This window comes from Euprymna scolopes, chromosome 24, assembly GCF_053919585.1.
Source record: "Euprymna scolopes isolate OS-2025 chromosome 24, ASM5391958v1, whole genome shotgun sequence".
In the NCBI taxonomy this organism is placed as follows: domain Eukaryota; kingdom Metazoa; phylum Mollusca; class Cephalopoda; order Sepiida; family Sepiolidae; genus Euprymna; species Euprymna scolopes.
In genome coordinates, this window is record NC_136505.1 from 82,300,034 (window position 1) to 82,318,965 (window position 18,932).

An 18,932-nucleotide genomic window follows, 5' to 3' on the forward strand; every position below is an offset into this window, starting at 1 on the left:
TATCTAAGACCGTAAACGACCAAGTTCTCTCCAATTCTCTCTCTTTTGATCTTGAGCACGTGGTACAATGGAGAAAGAGGTGGCTTGTTACCTTTAATGCATCTAAAACCAAGCTTTTATCTTTACATCATCAATGCTCTGATCTCCATCTGGCATCAATTGAAATGAATGGCTATCGTCTTGGGGAGGCATCATGTTTTGACAAGCTTCTGGGCTTGACCTTTACTCCTGAGCTTAAATGGAACACATACATTAAATCCGTTGCCAAGGCCGCTGGAAAAATGGTGGGATCCTTCAATCGATTCTGTAGATATCTCATTGCTGATGCAATTCTCTATCTATATAAGAGCCAGGTACGTCCAAGGATGGAATACTGTTGTCACATCTGGGAAGGAGCTGCTAAAAAGGACTTGTCCTGCCTTGATAGAGTTCAAAATAGACTTCGTAGCCTCGTAGGGAATGTCCTTTTCTCTTCCCTGCAACCTCTGTTTCACAGAAGAGATGTTGCGAGTTTGTCTCTGATGTATCGTTATTTTCATGACAGGTGCTTGACTAAGCTCCAATCTATGGTCCTCCCTCGCCAAACTTTCACAAGAAACACCCATCTAGCAGAAAACACTATCAGTAATTTCCCCCACTCTTTATCTGTGCCTAAACCTAAGCATAGATTCCATGAACAAAGCTTCTTTCTTAGAACTGCACGCCTATGGAATTGTTTTCCGTTTTCCTGCTTTCCAGCTGACTACAATACGGTTGTCTTCAAGTCTAACGTAAACAAGTTTTTGATAAGCCGTTCCATATAAGTTAACAAATTTACTGAATTTCCATTACTAATGATTACTATATTGTCCAATTGTCTACTGTACACTCTTTAACCCTTATCCTCGAGTGACCTCTGGGCCTTAATAAGTGGTGATGCTTTGTAAAAAAAAAAAAAAAAGTTCAAAGGTGTCACATATATAACTAAAATAATTCTCTCTTAGTTATATTTCTTTTAGAAATCCCATCCCATTTCCCCACACTCGCTCATGCATAAACTTTTGAACTTTCTTCAATATAATAGAAAGAAAAAAATCATCAATAGCAGACTGTTTGATATAGTTTAAGTGTTTCTTTTTTTTTTTTAAATAATGCACCAGAAAAAAAGCTAACCTCCTCTTTGTAGTAATTTGTTACCTGGCGATTTGAAGAAAATGTATATTAAGAGTTTTTGTTTTTTTTACCATAACCAGCTTTAGGTTATACTAAATCAGACTATAAAATTTGTAGTGTATCTGGTTAAAATTCAGGAACTACCAAACACAGAAAAGAATACAACTGATCTTCATACAATATAGTTGATAAGTTAATGTTTCTCACATTGAAAATATCAATATTATATAAAGGATAATCACAATCTTGATTTTTATGTTCGTTTTTGCAGGGAAGTTTCACTATCCTCTCGCATACAACACCTGGTATTTACAAATGGCCATCATTTTAGTACTGTTCAGGCTCAACATTGCTTAACTTCCATGATCTAACAAGAAATTGTTAGAACTGTGATGCTGCCATACATCATCGGATGCAACTGCACTGGTGTTGCAGTTCTTAATGGTTATTTGCACTTAAAGCTTTAACTGTAAATTTTATATTCAAAATGCAGTTTTAGGAACAAAAGTGATTTTTTCAGAAATTATTTTGGGTGTAGAATCATTGCATCTTACAGTGTATACGTTGAAATCTATTTAAGGCACAACTTCTTTAAAGGATATAAAGAGTACAAAACCAAAGGACACAATGATTCAAAATCAAGAATATTTTGTCAGTGTCATTTCCTCACACACAACCAGAAAGATTGTAAGTGCAAAACAGGTGCTTTTAATATGGTATTCTTGAATAAAGACAATTATCGTAGGTGTGTGCTTATATGCGTGGAGAGGGTGGAGTCATCTAATTGCTTGAGTAGAGGAAGTTAATATTCTTCATAAGTAGACTTCAACAATGTTTATATTAACTTTTTCTGGTCCATAAAAAAGCATTATGGAATTGGAATTCAAATTCAAAAATATTAAACATCATTAAAAATAAACATCTAAAGAAAAAAACTTGCGTTCTTGTCACAACAAAAACACAAAGAGTGGATTTAAATAAATGAATATTAATGCCATTGTCATGGCAACCACTTATATAGGTTAGAGCTTGAATTGTACAATCATCAAGAAACAAAGGGAGACATACTTTGAAAGATTCTATTTATAATTTTTACTTATTTTAAGAAAAATAAAGAAATGTCTCATCTTATTAAAAATTGACTGAATTTTTTATGCACATTTTGCAATAATTTACAGAGTCATGTCGTCAAAAAATCATGCGAAAATACAAGTGAGCAACATTTTGAAACTTTAAGGCCAGACATCATTGGCCGAGGTCCTTCTCAGTTATCATTCCTAAGGACTGATCTGACAGCAGACTTTGCTGAGATACAGTTCAACAAGGTACACTCTCACAGGCATTACCTCCTCGTTCAAGAGCAGGTGGTTAATCGATTGCTGATTACCTGATACACCTCTACCAGGAAATGCCGACAGAGCCATTCCTGGCTATTTCTGTACTCAACCACAGTATTCCTCCCCTGGAGGAAGAGGGACACTAAGCCTTGTGCTACATCTTGTTGCTGTAAGAAGCAAGTAATGGTGCAGCTGCCTCCCACAAAGGTTATTATGGAAATTCAGCTCTCCAAAAATAAATGCATGTAAACACTGCCTGGTCAATACCATTGGTATTCCCTAATGGAAAAGGGTGCCTCACTGCCTCAGGTGATAGTAATAAACACGCCTCCCATCAGAAAAGAGGATATAATTCCTGGGATGATGACCTCCTAAACATGCTACACTTGAATCCTACCAATAGTTTCGTTTTGTGTTATAAATTAAAACTGACCTAAAAGAATTAACAACCAAACATTCAATCAAAGAAGCAATCGTATTGTTAAGATGACTAATTTCATGTGATTAACGTTAGATTAACGTTTTAGCCTTTGTCAGGTTTCATTTTTTTTTTTTCAAACTTGGGAACCTTGTTAGTTGAACTTAATAATCTTTATGTTAGACTTGAGATCCTGTACTGATTTTCGATCTTTCTTCAGTTCTGCATACAAATGCTCAACTTTGCAAAAATGCACCTGAAGAAGATTGAAGGTTAGAAACGTTGTGAAAATATCACGCTGTAAATAGTAATAATCAGAATTTAAATTATTGAAATGGCAAAACATAAGGATAATCTGAATACATAGAAAATAAACTATTGATTTTATGACGACATGAACTTCTCGATTTCATGGTTTATCATTACACGGAATATAATTGTGGAAATTGTGACATATCATTAAAAGAAATGGAGAATTATCATTGGTGTAATGAAATATTTAATGTGATAACTAGCAAGGCCTCGCCATGTTCTGGATAAGTAAAAAGTGCATGTGACATCTTTCAAAACCAATCAAACTCTAACCCTACATACATACCCAATCACGTTATATTCCCCCCCCCACCACCACCGTTTTCGACATCTATTTTAATATAAGAAAAAAGTAAAAAAAAAAAAAAAAAAAAAAACAGACGAATATACGACTTATAGATTATGTAATTTGTCTCTGGACAACGAAACTGCTACTCAACACTACACTAATAGTCTCGTGGATAAAAGACACATTTCAAACCATCATTAAAACCAGATTCAGGAAAAAATAAATAAAATAAACACCACTGGCTTTCCATTGAATTGAGAAGAAAATTAGAGCTTGCTTGGTTGAGGTTAAAAATATGCAACTAAGAAAATAATGTAATCATTATCACGTGTCCTCCTTCCTTCTTAGTCTCATCTCGAAGAAATCTACGAGCTATCTTCTCAAAAAGATATATTTCCTTAGAACTAATTGTATCGTCCGGCGTTGGCCCGGAATTTTTACTTTCATTTTGCTTAAGTCGAATTAGTCATGAAATTATGATAAAAAAATTGTTATTGAATTTTCTAATTTTCTTAACGGGTAATTCTACAGTTTACAAACAGTGCTATTTTTAGACAGAATTTTTTTTACGGTATCCTGCTTGTTAAATTGTTAGGTGAAAGTACAGAATTATTAGCAAAGCCCTCTCTTCCCATACTAAGAATGAATTTCTAAATAACTCTGTTTCAGTACGGTCCGTAAATTGCAAAAAAAAAAAAAAAAAAAAAAAAACTGTTATAGTAATTGTTTTGATCAAAATTCTGTAGAAGCACCGTTAAAAATTATAAACAATTTTCTATTCGACAGTTTAAATGTATATAAATTTATTTTTTACTTTCGAAGAAACACACGTTTGTGAAGTTTGTCATTTCACGTTACATTTCCAATTTCGAAAATATTCCATTAATAATAAAATTATAATTCAATCTATGTACTTTTACTGAATTTTAATAGAAGTGTTTTATAACTATAACCTAAGTTTTTGGTTTAATTCGGCAAAAATCGGTTTATGTCTAACTCTGTCCTCGTGGGGAGGCAAGTAAATAAGAACATAAAGAGATTCACAAAACTTATTTATTGATCAACAAACGATTTTGTGTGTGTGTGTGTGTGTGTGTGTGTGAAGAAAATCTTTTTTTAATTAATTTCTCGTTCTGCATGTATTCTTTTGTTTTTAATTTTAAACAAAAGAAACGACCACATTTATGATTTAATTTTATGAAAAATCATAAAATAGTGTTATTAACAGGCATAGCTAAAATCGAATTATTTTTTTTATTTATTAAAACCGATTGTTTTGTTAACACAAGCGGCAGATTTTTAAAAGAATACTCAATACAATTTGGGAATGTCATAAGTTAAAATATTTATAAAAAATAAACAATCTCATAAATTCTGTATGAAACGTCCGTGAAGAAAACCCACAAATGAGGACTTCTCGTGACGACAATATTTCCGCATTCAATCACAAATTTAATACACAAAAAACATTTAAATTATACCACCATCCCATTAAACACGGAGGTGTGGTATAATTTACATTATTTTAAATCTTTAAAAGTTTTAGATATAATTAAAATACAAAATAAGTTTTCTATTATACAAGTTGCATTCCTGTGTGTCTTTAACCCCATAAGATACAAACCTCACATTTGCAGATTTTGTATTGGTGAAACGAAACAATATTACAATATTAATTTCATGAAGAGTCATCAAGGGCAAATTTGAATGTATGTATTAGGGTGGGGAGAAAATTTACTTTTTCAATCTTATTTGTTGCTGTTCCAAACAGTAGAGTTCGATCAATCAGCTGCTGGTGCTTGCTATTATATTGAACCAGTTGCTAGAGAGTGGAAAAAGTAACGTGACTGTGTGTGTGTGTGTGTATATATATATATATATATATATATATATGGTATTAGTGCAGAGAGTGCCGGACGTAAATAATAACGTTATTATTTAAAAAGCCATTCTTAACATGAGGAGGGGAGGGTGTTTTGTACCTATTCTGTACTTCAACCTTAGAATTGAATAAAAAAAACATAAAACTTTAATTAAACTTGGAAATACGATTTAAAAAATAGCGCGGATCATCCTCTGCACTAGCACCATATATATATATATATATATATATATATATATATATATATATACACACACACACATACCCACATACGTTTGTTGTTTACTTGTGCAGAATAATACAGATCGTGCTGAAATAATGGAGAGGGGAGAGAGTTTTGTGGTACTAGTCCAGTGCACTTATTGATCCGTGTTGAAATAATAACGTTATTATTTAAAAAGCCATTCTTAACATGGGGAGGGGAGGGTGTTTTATAACTATTCTATACTTTAACCTTACAATTGAATAAAAAAAAAAGTATCATAAAACTTTAATTAAACTTGGAAATACGATTTAAAAAAATAGCGCGGATCAGTAAGTGCACTATCACCAGTTTTGTAACTATTTTGTACTTTCACCTAACCAATTTAATAAACGATACCGTAAAATTTAATTTTAAAATCCTACCTAAAAAATACTACGGTTTGTATTCTACATCAAGTACCAAAGTTTTAAAATGTGTCGCTTTTTTTTTTTTAAACTAAATCAACATTAGTTGTTTTTAATGGCAAAAATAGAGAAGTGAATTTGTGTTGTTAATCTGACGGATTTATTAACGGATTTGGCATTGGAACTACTGAGTCACATTTTTTCACTAATATCCCTGGGAAAGGTATGAATCCACAAACCTTGATGGGGATTAAATAGTAGTGTAAACTCAGGCCTTGATTGAGCAATTAGTCTAGAAAAGGATAAACTCCAAAATAAACATCAGTTTCTCTGCTTACCCCGGCATTGTTTCCAGTCGTCCTGGATTTAGCTTTGCCAGTGGACTCTAGCAATGGCTGTTCAAGAGAGATGCAATTATAGATTGGACAACCGTGGTTTTATTCACTATAGACCCCCCCCCCCATCCCGCGCAAGTACCCCTACAGGGGATTATCCATTGTCTCTTTAGACACTGAAAAAAGGTTTATATGTGTAGCAAGCATTACTAAGCTACTACTATAGCAGTTTGGATTCTTCGAAAACAACAACAAAAAAATAAAATACGTATTTATGTTGTTTGTGTACAAGACAACAACTGGATTATTTTAATAGTTTAAATTAGATGGTAAACGTTTTTACTTCTGTTAAATTTAAATCAGAATGGCATAAACAACAAAAATAATTTTATAAAAGTCCGGTTGATCGGGTTAAAAAAATAAAAATGGGTGGTTTGTTTATTTTATTTAACCAATTCTATTGTTTCGAAAAATAAATAACTAAATTGGTTCGAAAGACAATACGCGGTTTATTTATGTGATTAAAGGTGACATTCATAAACACCATGTTTTTTCTTTTTTTAAAATACAATCAAGTCAAACAGAAAAAGTGAGTTGACCAACTTACCTGCTGAACAGCCATTAGGTAAAGAAAAGGTGAGAATTTTTGCCGTCAATTCTCGCTGTTTCTAACTTATCTTTTTGTATGAATATGTTCCGATAAATGGACGCAAAGAACTACAAGACTAAGTAGAAAACGCGACCGTTATAACATACAACAATAATAATATTTATAATAAAAATAAGATCCAACACACTCTAAGCCTCAATGGCGGCGACTTGAGCAGACAACGTCGATAAGTCCGTTTAAAAAAAACAAAAAACAATACAGTAATAATCTGCAAACTGATAGATTGGATATTTAAATCCAGATCATTCCAAGGAGATAACTGTAAAGTTTTTCCGATAATTCTATGTCTGTGGAGAACCTCATGGTTCCATCCCACAAACTGTGACGACTACATAAACCGCCATATTGTGGCACTACTTTGACTGTTATCGTGATAAGTGGTATTACACCGCAACGTTAATACTTCTGCCTAATCACTACCCGATACCGAGTAATGTAATCATTACTAATTTCAGTTTATCCTTCTGCGGTTAACTCGCTCGATGAAAAAATCGAAAAATAGTCCTCATTTTTTCAGCTGCAATAAATACTGTTTTAAAATTGTTGGTCGTTTAGATGATTTGCGATGGTTTGTATGTTTTGATATGATTGCAAATGTCTAGTAATTGTTTTTCTTTTAAGTCGCTTTTTCAATTTAAGTGGGCGGTAAATATGATCATATAGAGTGGCGTGATATATTCTGCAGCAGGAGTAGCAGTAGGTTTGGCGGATACTTTTCTTTTAAAAACAAATACGCTGTCTAAAATTGGCGATTATTATTATTATTAATTTGCCGGCAATTAATGTATATTATGATAATTATTGAGCAAAGTTATTTTTATGTATGTGTTCCCTAACAGCCGGTGTAAAATGTTAATTAATGCAAAAGGATATTTAGCCAAAAGGTCGGTAACAACCAGCTGTTTAAAAACTATGAAAAATTTAAATTTTGCTTCTAAATTAATTTTGATATTGAACCATTTTAAGAGGTAAATAATCGTTTATTTATTTTTTAATATTCCGAGTATTAGGTTGAATATAGTGTTAATTTATTACTTTAACACCATATGACCCAATATTAACTACAGTTTAAAAGTAAGTAAATATGACTGGTGAAGTAAGTGGTGAACTGGTGAACTATTTTAAACCATGGAACAAGTGGTTAAAAAGTCTTTATGTACATTTTTTAGTATTATTAGACAACCCGTGATTTACTGGGTTAGTATTTGTTAATAAATATATAATTTTTCAAACTTTGTCATTGGTTGGCTAAAAATAACAAAGTCAAAGGATTTGAGAAAATTAGAATACATTGTGATCTTATACTATCTCACTCCTCTCTCTATCTCTTTTTACTTTTTCCTCTCTCTTATTGTGATGTCATAATAGAGTCCCCCTCCTTCTCTCTTCGCTCTTTCATTGTGATGCCGTAAACTCTCTCTCTCTCTCTCTCTCTCTCTCTCTCTCTCTATCTATCTTATTCATCACTTTACATTACCCCTCTCCTCCCACCACATAAAACATTCGTGTCCAGGTAAAGTGTGCACGGTGACAATAACATCTTCACATCTTATAGAATATTTATTTTGCAAATAAATACAATTTACAAAAATAATCGAGCATTTAGCAGTACAGTCTAACCCGGATATAAGAGACATCTTCTCCTGTATAAACAACAAAAACGAAACAGTGGCCAAAAAACAAATATATAATAAATAAATGTTACTAAACGCCAGATAGGTTACTCTACCTATCCAGATAAGCTTTTTGCATTTGAACTTATTTTAATGCGTATATTAACTTTGGAATACAAGTAGTTTTGAATGCTTAAATTAGAAATAGAACAAAATGGCCGTCATCTATGGAATCTCGATAATCGCTTAAAAATCGAAAATGAAACAAAATACTGATAAAAACCCACCCAATAAATGTAGAAGGGTCAAGGAGGATGGAAAGACCGAGGAGAGAGTGCTGACCAGACCTCCGCTGGACAAGCGCGAAGAGAATTGAGACCTTGGGGAGGCTTAGTGCCACTCAAATTCCAGTATAAACCAATGGCCACTGCCAGCGAGAAATCAAAGGTAAATGGCTGTTGCGATGATGCAAATTTATTTGCAAATGCTATCGAAGGAGGTGGAGAGAGCTGGACGTCTGGGGAGACTTGTTGTCACTCAGCTTCCAGAGAACACCACAGGTTTCCAATCAGATCGGTTGTTGACTTGTGTGAAAGCTCCATGTGAGGCAATAATAATAATAATAATAATAATATGTACTGCATCATCTTTTAATGTCCTAAATATTACTTTACTCTCTTTTTGTAGTGACGCTAAACAATATTACGTATAGACATATATCACTTGCAGACATATATCCCAGGACAGGTATACTGCCAGTTAATAATAAAAATAAACTCACCAAACAGAACAGTTTTGCACAACTTTTATAATCCCCTTACAAATATTGAAATCAAGATATATAAGCTACTAAACCGTATGTTTAGAATCTTTATTCCAGTTTGGATCAGAATCTACTTATTCTAGAAAAATGTCTAAAATTTGGGACTTAAGGTTTAATTATAGAAAATTGCAATTAAAAAAATCTTGCTTAATTGTCTAATATCTATGGATCAAATTTCATGCAAATCGGAAATATTTGAATTATCAAATAGGAGATTGTAGGTATATTATTATATTACTAACAACTCTTTAAAATGCTGGAAAGAAACTGAAATTTGAGGAATATTTATTAATTTACCTGCCATAATTTTTACAGAAGAAAGAGTAATTGACCCTCTGCTCGATTTTCATCTAGCGATGAGGAATAGTATTGGCCCTCTCAGACATTTATTATTTCAAAAGCAATATTATTATTAACAGTTAATTTCAGATTGAAGCATCGTGGAATTTCCATGGGTTTTACTAAGTTCATTATTATTAGTTTAAATTCTGTGTTTTGTTTACTCAGTTGGTCAATATTGTTTCCAAAAATCAAAAATAGTTTTTCTTTTAGGTCAGTGAATATTAAAAGATTGGTCAGTATTTCATTTTCATTACTTGTGTTCTTATTCACCTGCTTTGCTTTGTCTATCAAACCTTTTTTTTAAGATTATTTGATGCTGAAATGTAGTATCTATTGGGGACGATTCATTATCTTATTAAGTGCAAACAATCTAATATTTTCCTCATTGCTGGATGAAAATCGAGCAATATTAGCAACTCTGATATGGATTTACTTCTCATCCTTCTTGCCTAGCCTTAAACTGACGATACTGAGTTACTATATTCTTATAATATGTGAAAGAACTTTATTTCATAAACGTTTGGTTGGTTGTTGGATTTTATGGCATGTCAACCATCCACATGTCGATTTTGAAACGGTAAATATATATTTTTTAAATTGATTTGTAGATTAATTTGTTTTGTAAGTTTATATTTTCTAAATTAATAGTCTATAAACAATAGTTTCTTTTTAACACATAGATAGGGGTCCTGGCAGGTAGAACCTGGAAAAATATTTCTGCATTTTAGGTTTTATTGGTTTTCATTTTGGGAAGAGTTCATTTCAGGGCAAGTGAAGACAATCGCGAAATTTACAGAACTTTTGCAAAGTTTTTGTAAAAATCAAATAACACAACAGAAAACTGACCATTAATTGAATTAAATGAATTCTTTTAAGAAACAAACTGTTTTTTTAATAAATTAAAATTTCGAAATAAATTAAAGCTACACTTTTCAGATAAATAAATATTTTTAAAATAATTTAAAAGTCACAAGTAAAATAATGTGTGACACTTTTTTAGGAACAAACAGTTTTCATAATAAATCAAAATAACAAACACTTTATTTAAAATTTCGAAATATATTAAAACAACAAACAATTTATTTACAAAGGATTACGTCCAGTTCCATTTCCATTTCCAGAATTTTGTGATTGTTTCCCTTTGTATTAAATCAAACTCTTCAAAAGTGAAAACCAAAGAAAACTAAAATACAGAAATGCCCCTGGTAACTAAGGAGGGATTCCTGAAAATTCCTAAATTGGTGTCTCATTAATTTTGTGTTATACCCAGAACAGTTGGACAGGGTGAGATTTGAATAGTTTATAGGGCTGCAGAAAGAAAAAAGGTAAAAAAAAAAGGCCGGAAAAGATAGATTTTGGGTAGATTAGAAGCTAATACTTTGCTCAAGGGATACCAAGAAAATTTACTTTGTAAATTTTTAGTTATGTAAAGTTAGCTATGTGCATATGTTTATATATATATATGTATGTATTTGCTCATAAACTAATTAACTGATAATTATAAATTATGAAATGCAGATGTTAGATGTAAGGGAATATAAAGTAGATTATATTTGGTTTAATTTCCTTTTATGCAAAAGGGTTAAAAAGATGGTAAAAATTTCATACCTCTAATTTAAAAAATTTAAAAAATGGCTATTAAATATCAATAAATATTCAACAAATTTCAGGTTTTTAGGGGACATAATATAGGCACTATTTTCTTATTGAAAATTCAAATATTTTAGATTTGCATTAAATTTGATTCTAATTAAATTTAATTCCAATCAAGCAAGATTCCTTGAATTTCAATTTCTTCTTAAAACACCCTTTTTTTTAGATTTTTTCTAGAATCAAAATCATGTAATAGTTTTTGATGAAAATTAGAATAAAGATTCTAGGTATAAGGTTTAAGTAGCATTATATCTTGATTTTAATCTTTTCAAAGGAACATAAAAGTGATAAAAATCTATTCTATTCCAAGAATTAATTTAACCTGCCCTGGGACGAGTATTCTTCTAGTGCATGTGTGTGTGTGTGTGTGTGTGTGTGTGTGTGTGTGTGTATATATATATATATATATATATATATATATATATATATATATATATATATATTAGTGTTAGGATGATTAATTGGAATCGTAAAAATCAGAACTTTTGTAGGTATTGAAATCGGTATTGGAATCAGAAAATTTTTTGCCTATTTTCCGATGCTAAAAACGATTCTTTTAATTGTCTTTTTTTTTTTTTAATTTTGAATAAAACAAAATCTTTCACTGTTGATAGTAATGTTAAAAAATAAATATTTATTGATTTTAGAAAACCAGTAAAATTAAAAATCTATAGGTCATCTCCCACAAGTTTGTTTTTACGTTTGAGAAAATATCTGCACATTTAACATGTTTTTTAATGGTAATTGGGAAAAAGAACAACTCTATTGTTAAGTATTTAAGAATTTGTAAAGAATCGGAATCAGTAATTGTATCAGAATCAAGAAAAATATTGGAATCGTCCCATTAAAAAAAACAACGTTTATTTGAATATATATATATATATATATATATATATATATATATATATATATATATATATTCAAATAAACGTTTTTTTTTTTTTTCATGTCGCTACACGATTATGATAATGTTTTGGTCAGTTAGTTATAAATACCTAACGACTTTGTCAGTCGACGCAAGGCGCTTTTTTTAAAACGTCACAATTCTCAAATGAAGATGGAAAGAAACAAATTACACAAGCATTGCAATTTAAAAAGTCACGAGGTTGCATATGAAAAACAAAGTAGAGGAGAAGAGAAAAAAAGAAGAAAAGGTAGGAATATGGATTTACATAGACATCCACGCAAAAGTTGAAAAATCGTGTTAGAATACCGACTTCCCTTCTAAGATGAGAAAAAAGAGGTTAACTCATCAATTCGAACTATTAAAACCTTTTTAAACATAACATTATATAGCGTTTGTACTGTCTGGATATTTAATATTAAATATTCAATTTGGCATGTCTTTTTAATTTTTTTATTTTATTTATTTATTATTTAAGAAAATAAAATTTAAGAGCTTGATTACTTCCATAGAATATAAAAATTGTAAGCTAATTAGTGGGTTAATTTAAAATTAATAAAAATTAATATTGAAGAGTAATTTTGATTTAAAACCATGATGTTAACCACTAAGAGTACTCTTAACTTTTATTTTATTAAAAGTATCGTGCATCGTCTGACAAGGTTGTTAACTTATCGATTGAAACATTGTCATGATCGTGTAGTGACATTAAAAAAGCGTTTAATTGAATATAAATAAAAGTATACCTTGCGCTATTTATTATTGAGCATTATTATATAAACCTTGTGAAATTAATTGCTTTGAATATTCTTAACCTGGACTTATATATCTCCCAACCAGCAGTAATTATCACTTCCTACACTGATGATTGCATAGCATTGAACACTAGTGTTTGTCTCTTCCCTGGAACCTCTTTCCCACAGAAGAGACATTGCGAGCCTGTCTCTGCTTTATCGTTATTTTCATGGCAAGTGCTCGTCTGAGCTCCAATCTATGGTCCCCTCTGGCCTGACTTTCACAAAAAACACTTCTCTAGCTGAAACCACTATAAATAATTTCCCCCACTCTTTATCTGTACCTAAACCTAAACATAGATTTCATGAACAAAGCTTCTTTCGTAGAATTGCACGCCTGTGGAACTTTGTTCCATTTTCCTGCTTTTCAACTGACTACAATATGGTTGTCTTCAAGTCCAATGCGAACAAATTCTTGATGAGTCATCACCTTAAGTAATCCAATTTACCAAATTTCCACGACTAACGATGACTGACACGTTCCCCTTGACCACTGTACTCTCATTAACCCTTATCTTCGAGTGGCCTCCGGGCCTTGATAAGTGGTGACTCCTTTGTAAAAAATAAATAAAAAAAAGGTATAAAAAATTATTAATATTTATTTTTAAATATACATACATATATAATGAGCCTAGTTAATAAAGAAAATGATACTTTGGTATAAAGCTCTGTTTGGTTTACTCCTTTAGTTGCCTTTTTGGGTGTCTCACTTAAATTGTTCAAAGTCATCATCAAAAGGTGACCCCCTCCTCCTCTTCCGCCTCTTGTCGCTGCTGCTGCTGCTGATAATTGCCAGTTTTCAATGACCCATTTCAACAGTTAATCTCATGAAATGTTATTTTTACCTTGAATAATTTTAAAAGTATTTTAGATTATAAACTATCAGCAACAGGTTTTCTCATTTATGTCAAGAAATCCATAAATATTGTCTTTTTATAAAGAATATAAAAATATAACATGAAAGATGATTTTCAAATACTTCTTTGCTGTCATTCATTAAGCAAGTTTTTCTCTCATAACTGAAATCTATTTTATAGACTAAAAATTGTGAAGTTTTATGTTCATGCTCTCACTATAACTTTCTTCTGTTGCTTTTAGAACTGAACTATGTTTTTTAAGAAATCACTGAATCATTCCACATAGAACCTTAGTAGGTACTTTTTGTTTCAAGGTTTGGTTGTTTGGTTTTATGGAATATTAACCCTGATCGGATTATTTACTGCCGAATCCAGTCATTTTGGAAAAAGATTTTATGCTTCAAGTTCTTTATATCTTCAAATATTTATTTCATGGTGTTTGGTTTGGTTGTTTTGTTTTATGGCATATCGACCCTTTTCATGTTATTTAATGCTGAATCAAGTAATTTTGGAAAATTGTTTTATGCTTCAAGTTCTTTGAATGTTTATTCATGGTTTATTATTCTCTAAAGTTTGATCGTTTTGTAGAGGTAAAAGTGTTTTTGTTTTTGGCTTGATGATTAAATTTTGCAAAGGGAAAAGAAAAAAAGTAATAACATCAATGTTGGGTATATTTGAAGTCAGGAAGCCAGTACCTTCAGCCAGCCTGATCTGGTAACACCAGTTTATGCCAAGGGAATTATCAACCTGATTGATATTATCAGTATAAGTATCAGTAAATTCAAATCTGATCAGATATTTTGTGGTCATTTATGCAGTAATCTTTGGCCTCTTTTCAGTTTCAAGAGACAATGGATACACCCTGTAAAGTGCTTGGTCAGGGAGTTTATAGCGAGGCAAAGATTACAGTTTCAACCAAGATTGTGAAGCAAGATTGTTTGAGTTCAGTAGCAAGTAGAAATCCAAAATGTTTGGAAGTAATACTAGGATAAGCAGAGAAAGGCTGTTATTTCAGAGTCCAGTAACTATTACTGTTTATCCATAGCTGGAAGGAGGATATCTGGGTTCATGTCTTTGCCAAGGATACTAGTAAAAATGAGGCAGTAACACAAAATCAGTAGTAACCACTGTGCGATTTATGTGGGAAATGTATGAACCCAGAATTTAATCATATTCAGTGTTAATTCTTGCTTTCAAATTTCTGACAAAAGATACAGTGTGCCCCCCTCCCCAAAGAACATACCATTCATGTGATCGTTAATAAAATACACAATCTTTTTTGTACTCTACTCATATTGGGGACAAATAAACTTCAGTTCATGTCATGAATGTCCAAAAGTGTTTGTTTTGTCATCGTTCAATGATATGCGGGGACGCTATGATGATCATCTCATCTGTAGTTTCACATTCATCGTACCATAACCCCTTTCACCACTTTATATTAATAAATATCAGTCTTGGGATGGACCCCCAAAACAACAGCTATGAAATCATTAATAAACCCTACAACCCTTTCTGCAATGAAACCATTTAGTACAAATAAACTTCAGTTAATGCATGACTTATCTGCCAAGTTTTTCATGAATATCTAACAGTTTTTGTTTTATTATCTTTCAAAATAGTTTAAATGCATCGGGTAGATGCATGTTTGGGTATTCCTTCATGTACTGAAGCTACTGAAATAAGAAATGGCATGCAATTTTTGTGGATGTTTAATCCTACAAATTCAACCCCTGGGCAATGGCAGGTAGTTCTCTTTGTATGCTTATAAAATTTAATCTACATCTGATATACTTTACCTATAAAAGCTTGAGATTTCTATGGTTGTTGACCACAAGAAGCCTACACTTATGAGCTTAAAATACTGAGCCTGATATCTTGACAACTCATACAGTGACTGCGGCAGGAAGATGAGTATAAGATGCATCGAGTAATTAGTGATGTACGGATATAATCTGCTAATTGTTGGTGGAAATAATCAGCCCAACATGCAAACATACGACAATGTTTGTTAATCTTATTAACTCTACACCCATCACTTCTTAGCCATCAGATGATCGCCTCTGCCTCCTCCCTTTTTGACACTCCGTTTCCTCCTCTTCACCCTTTCTGTTTTGAGAGAATTCAGTCTAATCTCTTTTCTTATATCTAACATAAAGTTTTTTCTCTCTGTTGAGCTATCACATTTGATTTATTCTATCATATTTTACTTGCTTTTTTTTTTATCCTATCAATCCTATTTCTAATTTTTCTGCAGAAGGATGATAATGAGTGACATAATACTTATGATTATTGGATCAATAGTTTGAGCTGAAAAACACACACAGACACACAAATACACACAGACATATTAAATTCAAACTTCATACTATTCTGTCATTTCATAACAATTTATTTAGAAACAATTGTTTTTCTTTTTCTAGAGGAGTTGAATGTAAACAGAGATAATCCCGGACTGCTTACTCCAAGCAACAAATACAAATACCTAAAATATAAAGTTAAATCGGATTTTCGGAGTTAGCTCTAAATAGCAATGCATTTGACAAATCAGTATTTGATTCGAACTAACCATTTCGTTTTCTTTATCTTCGATCCATAAATATGGTTAAATTTGTGTTCATTTTTGCATTAAATATTAATCCATATTAATCCTTAACTGTGCATTGAATGGATAGTAATAATAGTTCCTTGCACGTTATAATAGCAAAGTTCCATACAAAATTTCAGCCAGATCAGTCCAGTATTTTCCAATAAAACTTCTAGATTAAATATGACATTGTTGTAACTAATCCCTATTAATCCCTAACTTTGCATTAAATAGATACCATGATACTCAGTTTGCAGCATTTTACTATAACAAAGGTCCACACAAAATTTCAGATAGATTGGCTCAATAATTTCTGAGAAAAAGTGTAACAGACAGACAAACAAACTTGAAGAAATATAATATAGAAGTTTTTCAAATCTCCAATCTGCTTCTTTTTTTTTTTTTGTTTTTACACAAACCAAGACGTGAACAAAAGTTAGGCTCTAAACTAATAAGGAATTTGTGTTTTTTTTATTGAATATATTAGTTTTATATGGAAATTGAAAAAAGAAAAAACATTTAAGAAATAACTTTTAATATCTGATTAAAAAGAAACTAAGGAAATGAAATCCACCAGGATGCATTTATTTTTCTTTATAAACATAACAGTTGAGACAAAATAATGAATTGTTGTATAACACTTTGAATTTTCAAATCATGCTAATAGTGAATCTATTGATGGATGCTTTGGTTTTAGAGCAATAGTTCTTTTTTTTTTTTTTTTTTATTACATTTTCACCCCAAACAAGGCAAATTGCCATTTTGGTGTAGGGAGCTACTATCAGGGGCAACAACTACTGGGGTACTATGTAGGGATTTTGGCAGCAAGATGTCGGTTCACGTTACACTTGAACTTCTGCACGTCAGTACTGTTGGGGAAGCAGGGACCTGGAATGGAATTCCAGAGTCTAGCGGTTCTGGGGAATAAACTATTGGAACATATCAAAAGAGAGAAGGCTGCTTTAGAGGTGCTAAAAAGTAACAAGCCACATTTTTCCCATTGCACTGCTTGATCCATGTCAGAAAAGTCAGCAAGATCTTGATCAGTGTTTTTCAAAGTGCTGCATATGATATCAGTGATGGTTTCTTAAAAAATCGAAGAAAGAAACACTGATTCAAAGGTATTATTGCAAAAAATAAATAAGAAAAACAAATTAATTGCAAATCACTTTAACTCACCATTTTGCTTACTTAATCTGCTTGGAATTTGGTGATTTTTAGAAGAATGACTAATCTATATAATTATAAAACTCAAATGATCTTGTAACGGGTGTTGTAACCCAACATATAGTTTATGAATTCCGGTTGTGCATGCGTACATAAATAATCAACTCAACAATAAAAGTATTGTTTTACTGTGTATGTTTTCAGCATCTGGATTGAGTTTTTTTTGCATTTAAATTATCCAAATAAATAATTGTTAATACTTTCTGCATTTTTTTTTACATCGTTCATTTCCGTATTACGTTTAAGTTATTTTAACGCAATTTTCTTACAAATAAATCTACTTTAACCCATTGACAACCATAAGAGCATTTTGCAACAGCGATTTACCCACCACCTTCATTTTTTTTTAAAATTTATTCTCCATTTTTGGTACTCATGCAGAAAGTGATCCAGACGTAGAGTCCGCCTGGTTTTCTCCAGAACATGACGTTAACAGCCGAAGTAAGCCAAACGTCACCGAGGAAATTAAGCTGAGCGTCGCTGATAAAAGCATTACAAGAAACGAAAATGTATCTTAAATTTTAAGTTTTATTAACTGTAAAGAAAGATGTTATAACAATATTTTTTGTTTTTTTTTGTTTTTGCTATATATGTATTTTTAAATAAATAATGTTAAAGGTTTTTTTTGTTCGAGAAAAGGTTCAAAGGCAAGTCAAATACTTTCAAGGAATTTTTTTTGTAAAGTTTTTTTTTTTTCAAGAAAAATTTAAAACAAATTTGTTATTTTTTGTTCGTTTTTTTGGGAGGTGTTTTTTTTTTTTACAAGGAAAAATCTGAAAACTAGAAAAATTGGAACAAAACTGGGTGAGATAGTTTTTTTTTTTTATATTAAATCAGATATTGTTGTTTCTTCAGACCGTTGTTTTATTAATGGTGTGTGTGCATAGATCGTATTCCGTATTCGCGCTGGAGGTCTTTCTGTGTTGCTCGCTCGAATGCCCACAAATAGATTCTTTTTATTATGATGGCAATTGTCAGCCTAGACTTGGCAAAAAAAAGGTACCAGTCCGGAAGATGTAAAGGTTCGGCATTTGGTAGCCTGACACCTCCAGGCATAGCCATCGCTTATCTTTCCTCTTATAATAAGATTGCACCTGTATCCACATGATGCACAAGTTTTTGTCCGTG

The 18,932-nt window shown here is 31.6% G+C and overlaps 1 protein-coding gene across 18 annotated transcripts in view; it reads right to left on the bottom strand.

The window, feature by feature from the left end:
* Window positions 1-18,932, bottom strand: part of LOC145246805 (serine/threonine-protein kinase 26-like) — a 203,264-nt gene that overhangs the window by 92,584 nt on the left and 91,748 nt on the right. For 9 of the 18 annotated variants that reach the window (XM_080108624.1, XM_080108622.1, XM_080108617.1 and 6 more), the window contains exon 1: window positions 6,942-8,327. The exons of the other annotated variants lie outside the window; for them this stretch is intronic. In XM_080108624.1, the coding sequence (XP_079964750.1) occupies window positions 6,942-6,956 (15 nt within the window). In that variant the 5' untranslated portion in view covers window positions 6,957-8,327. Of the gene's footprint in view, window positions 1-6,941; window positions 8,328-18,932 lie in introns of those variants that run through there. 18 annotated transcript variants of the gene reach the window in all.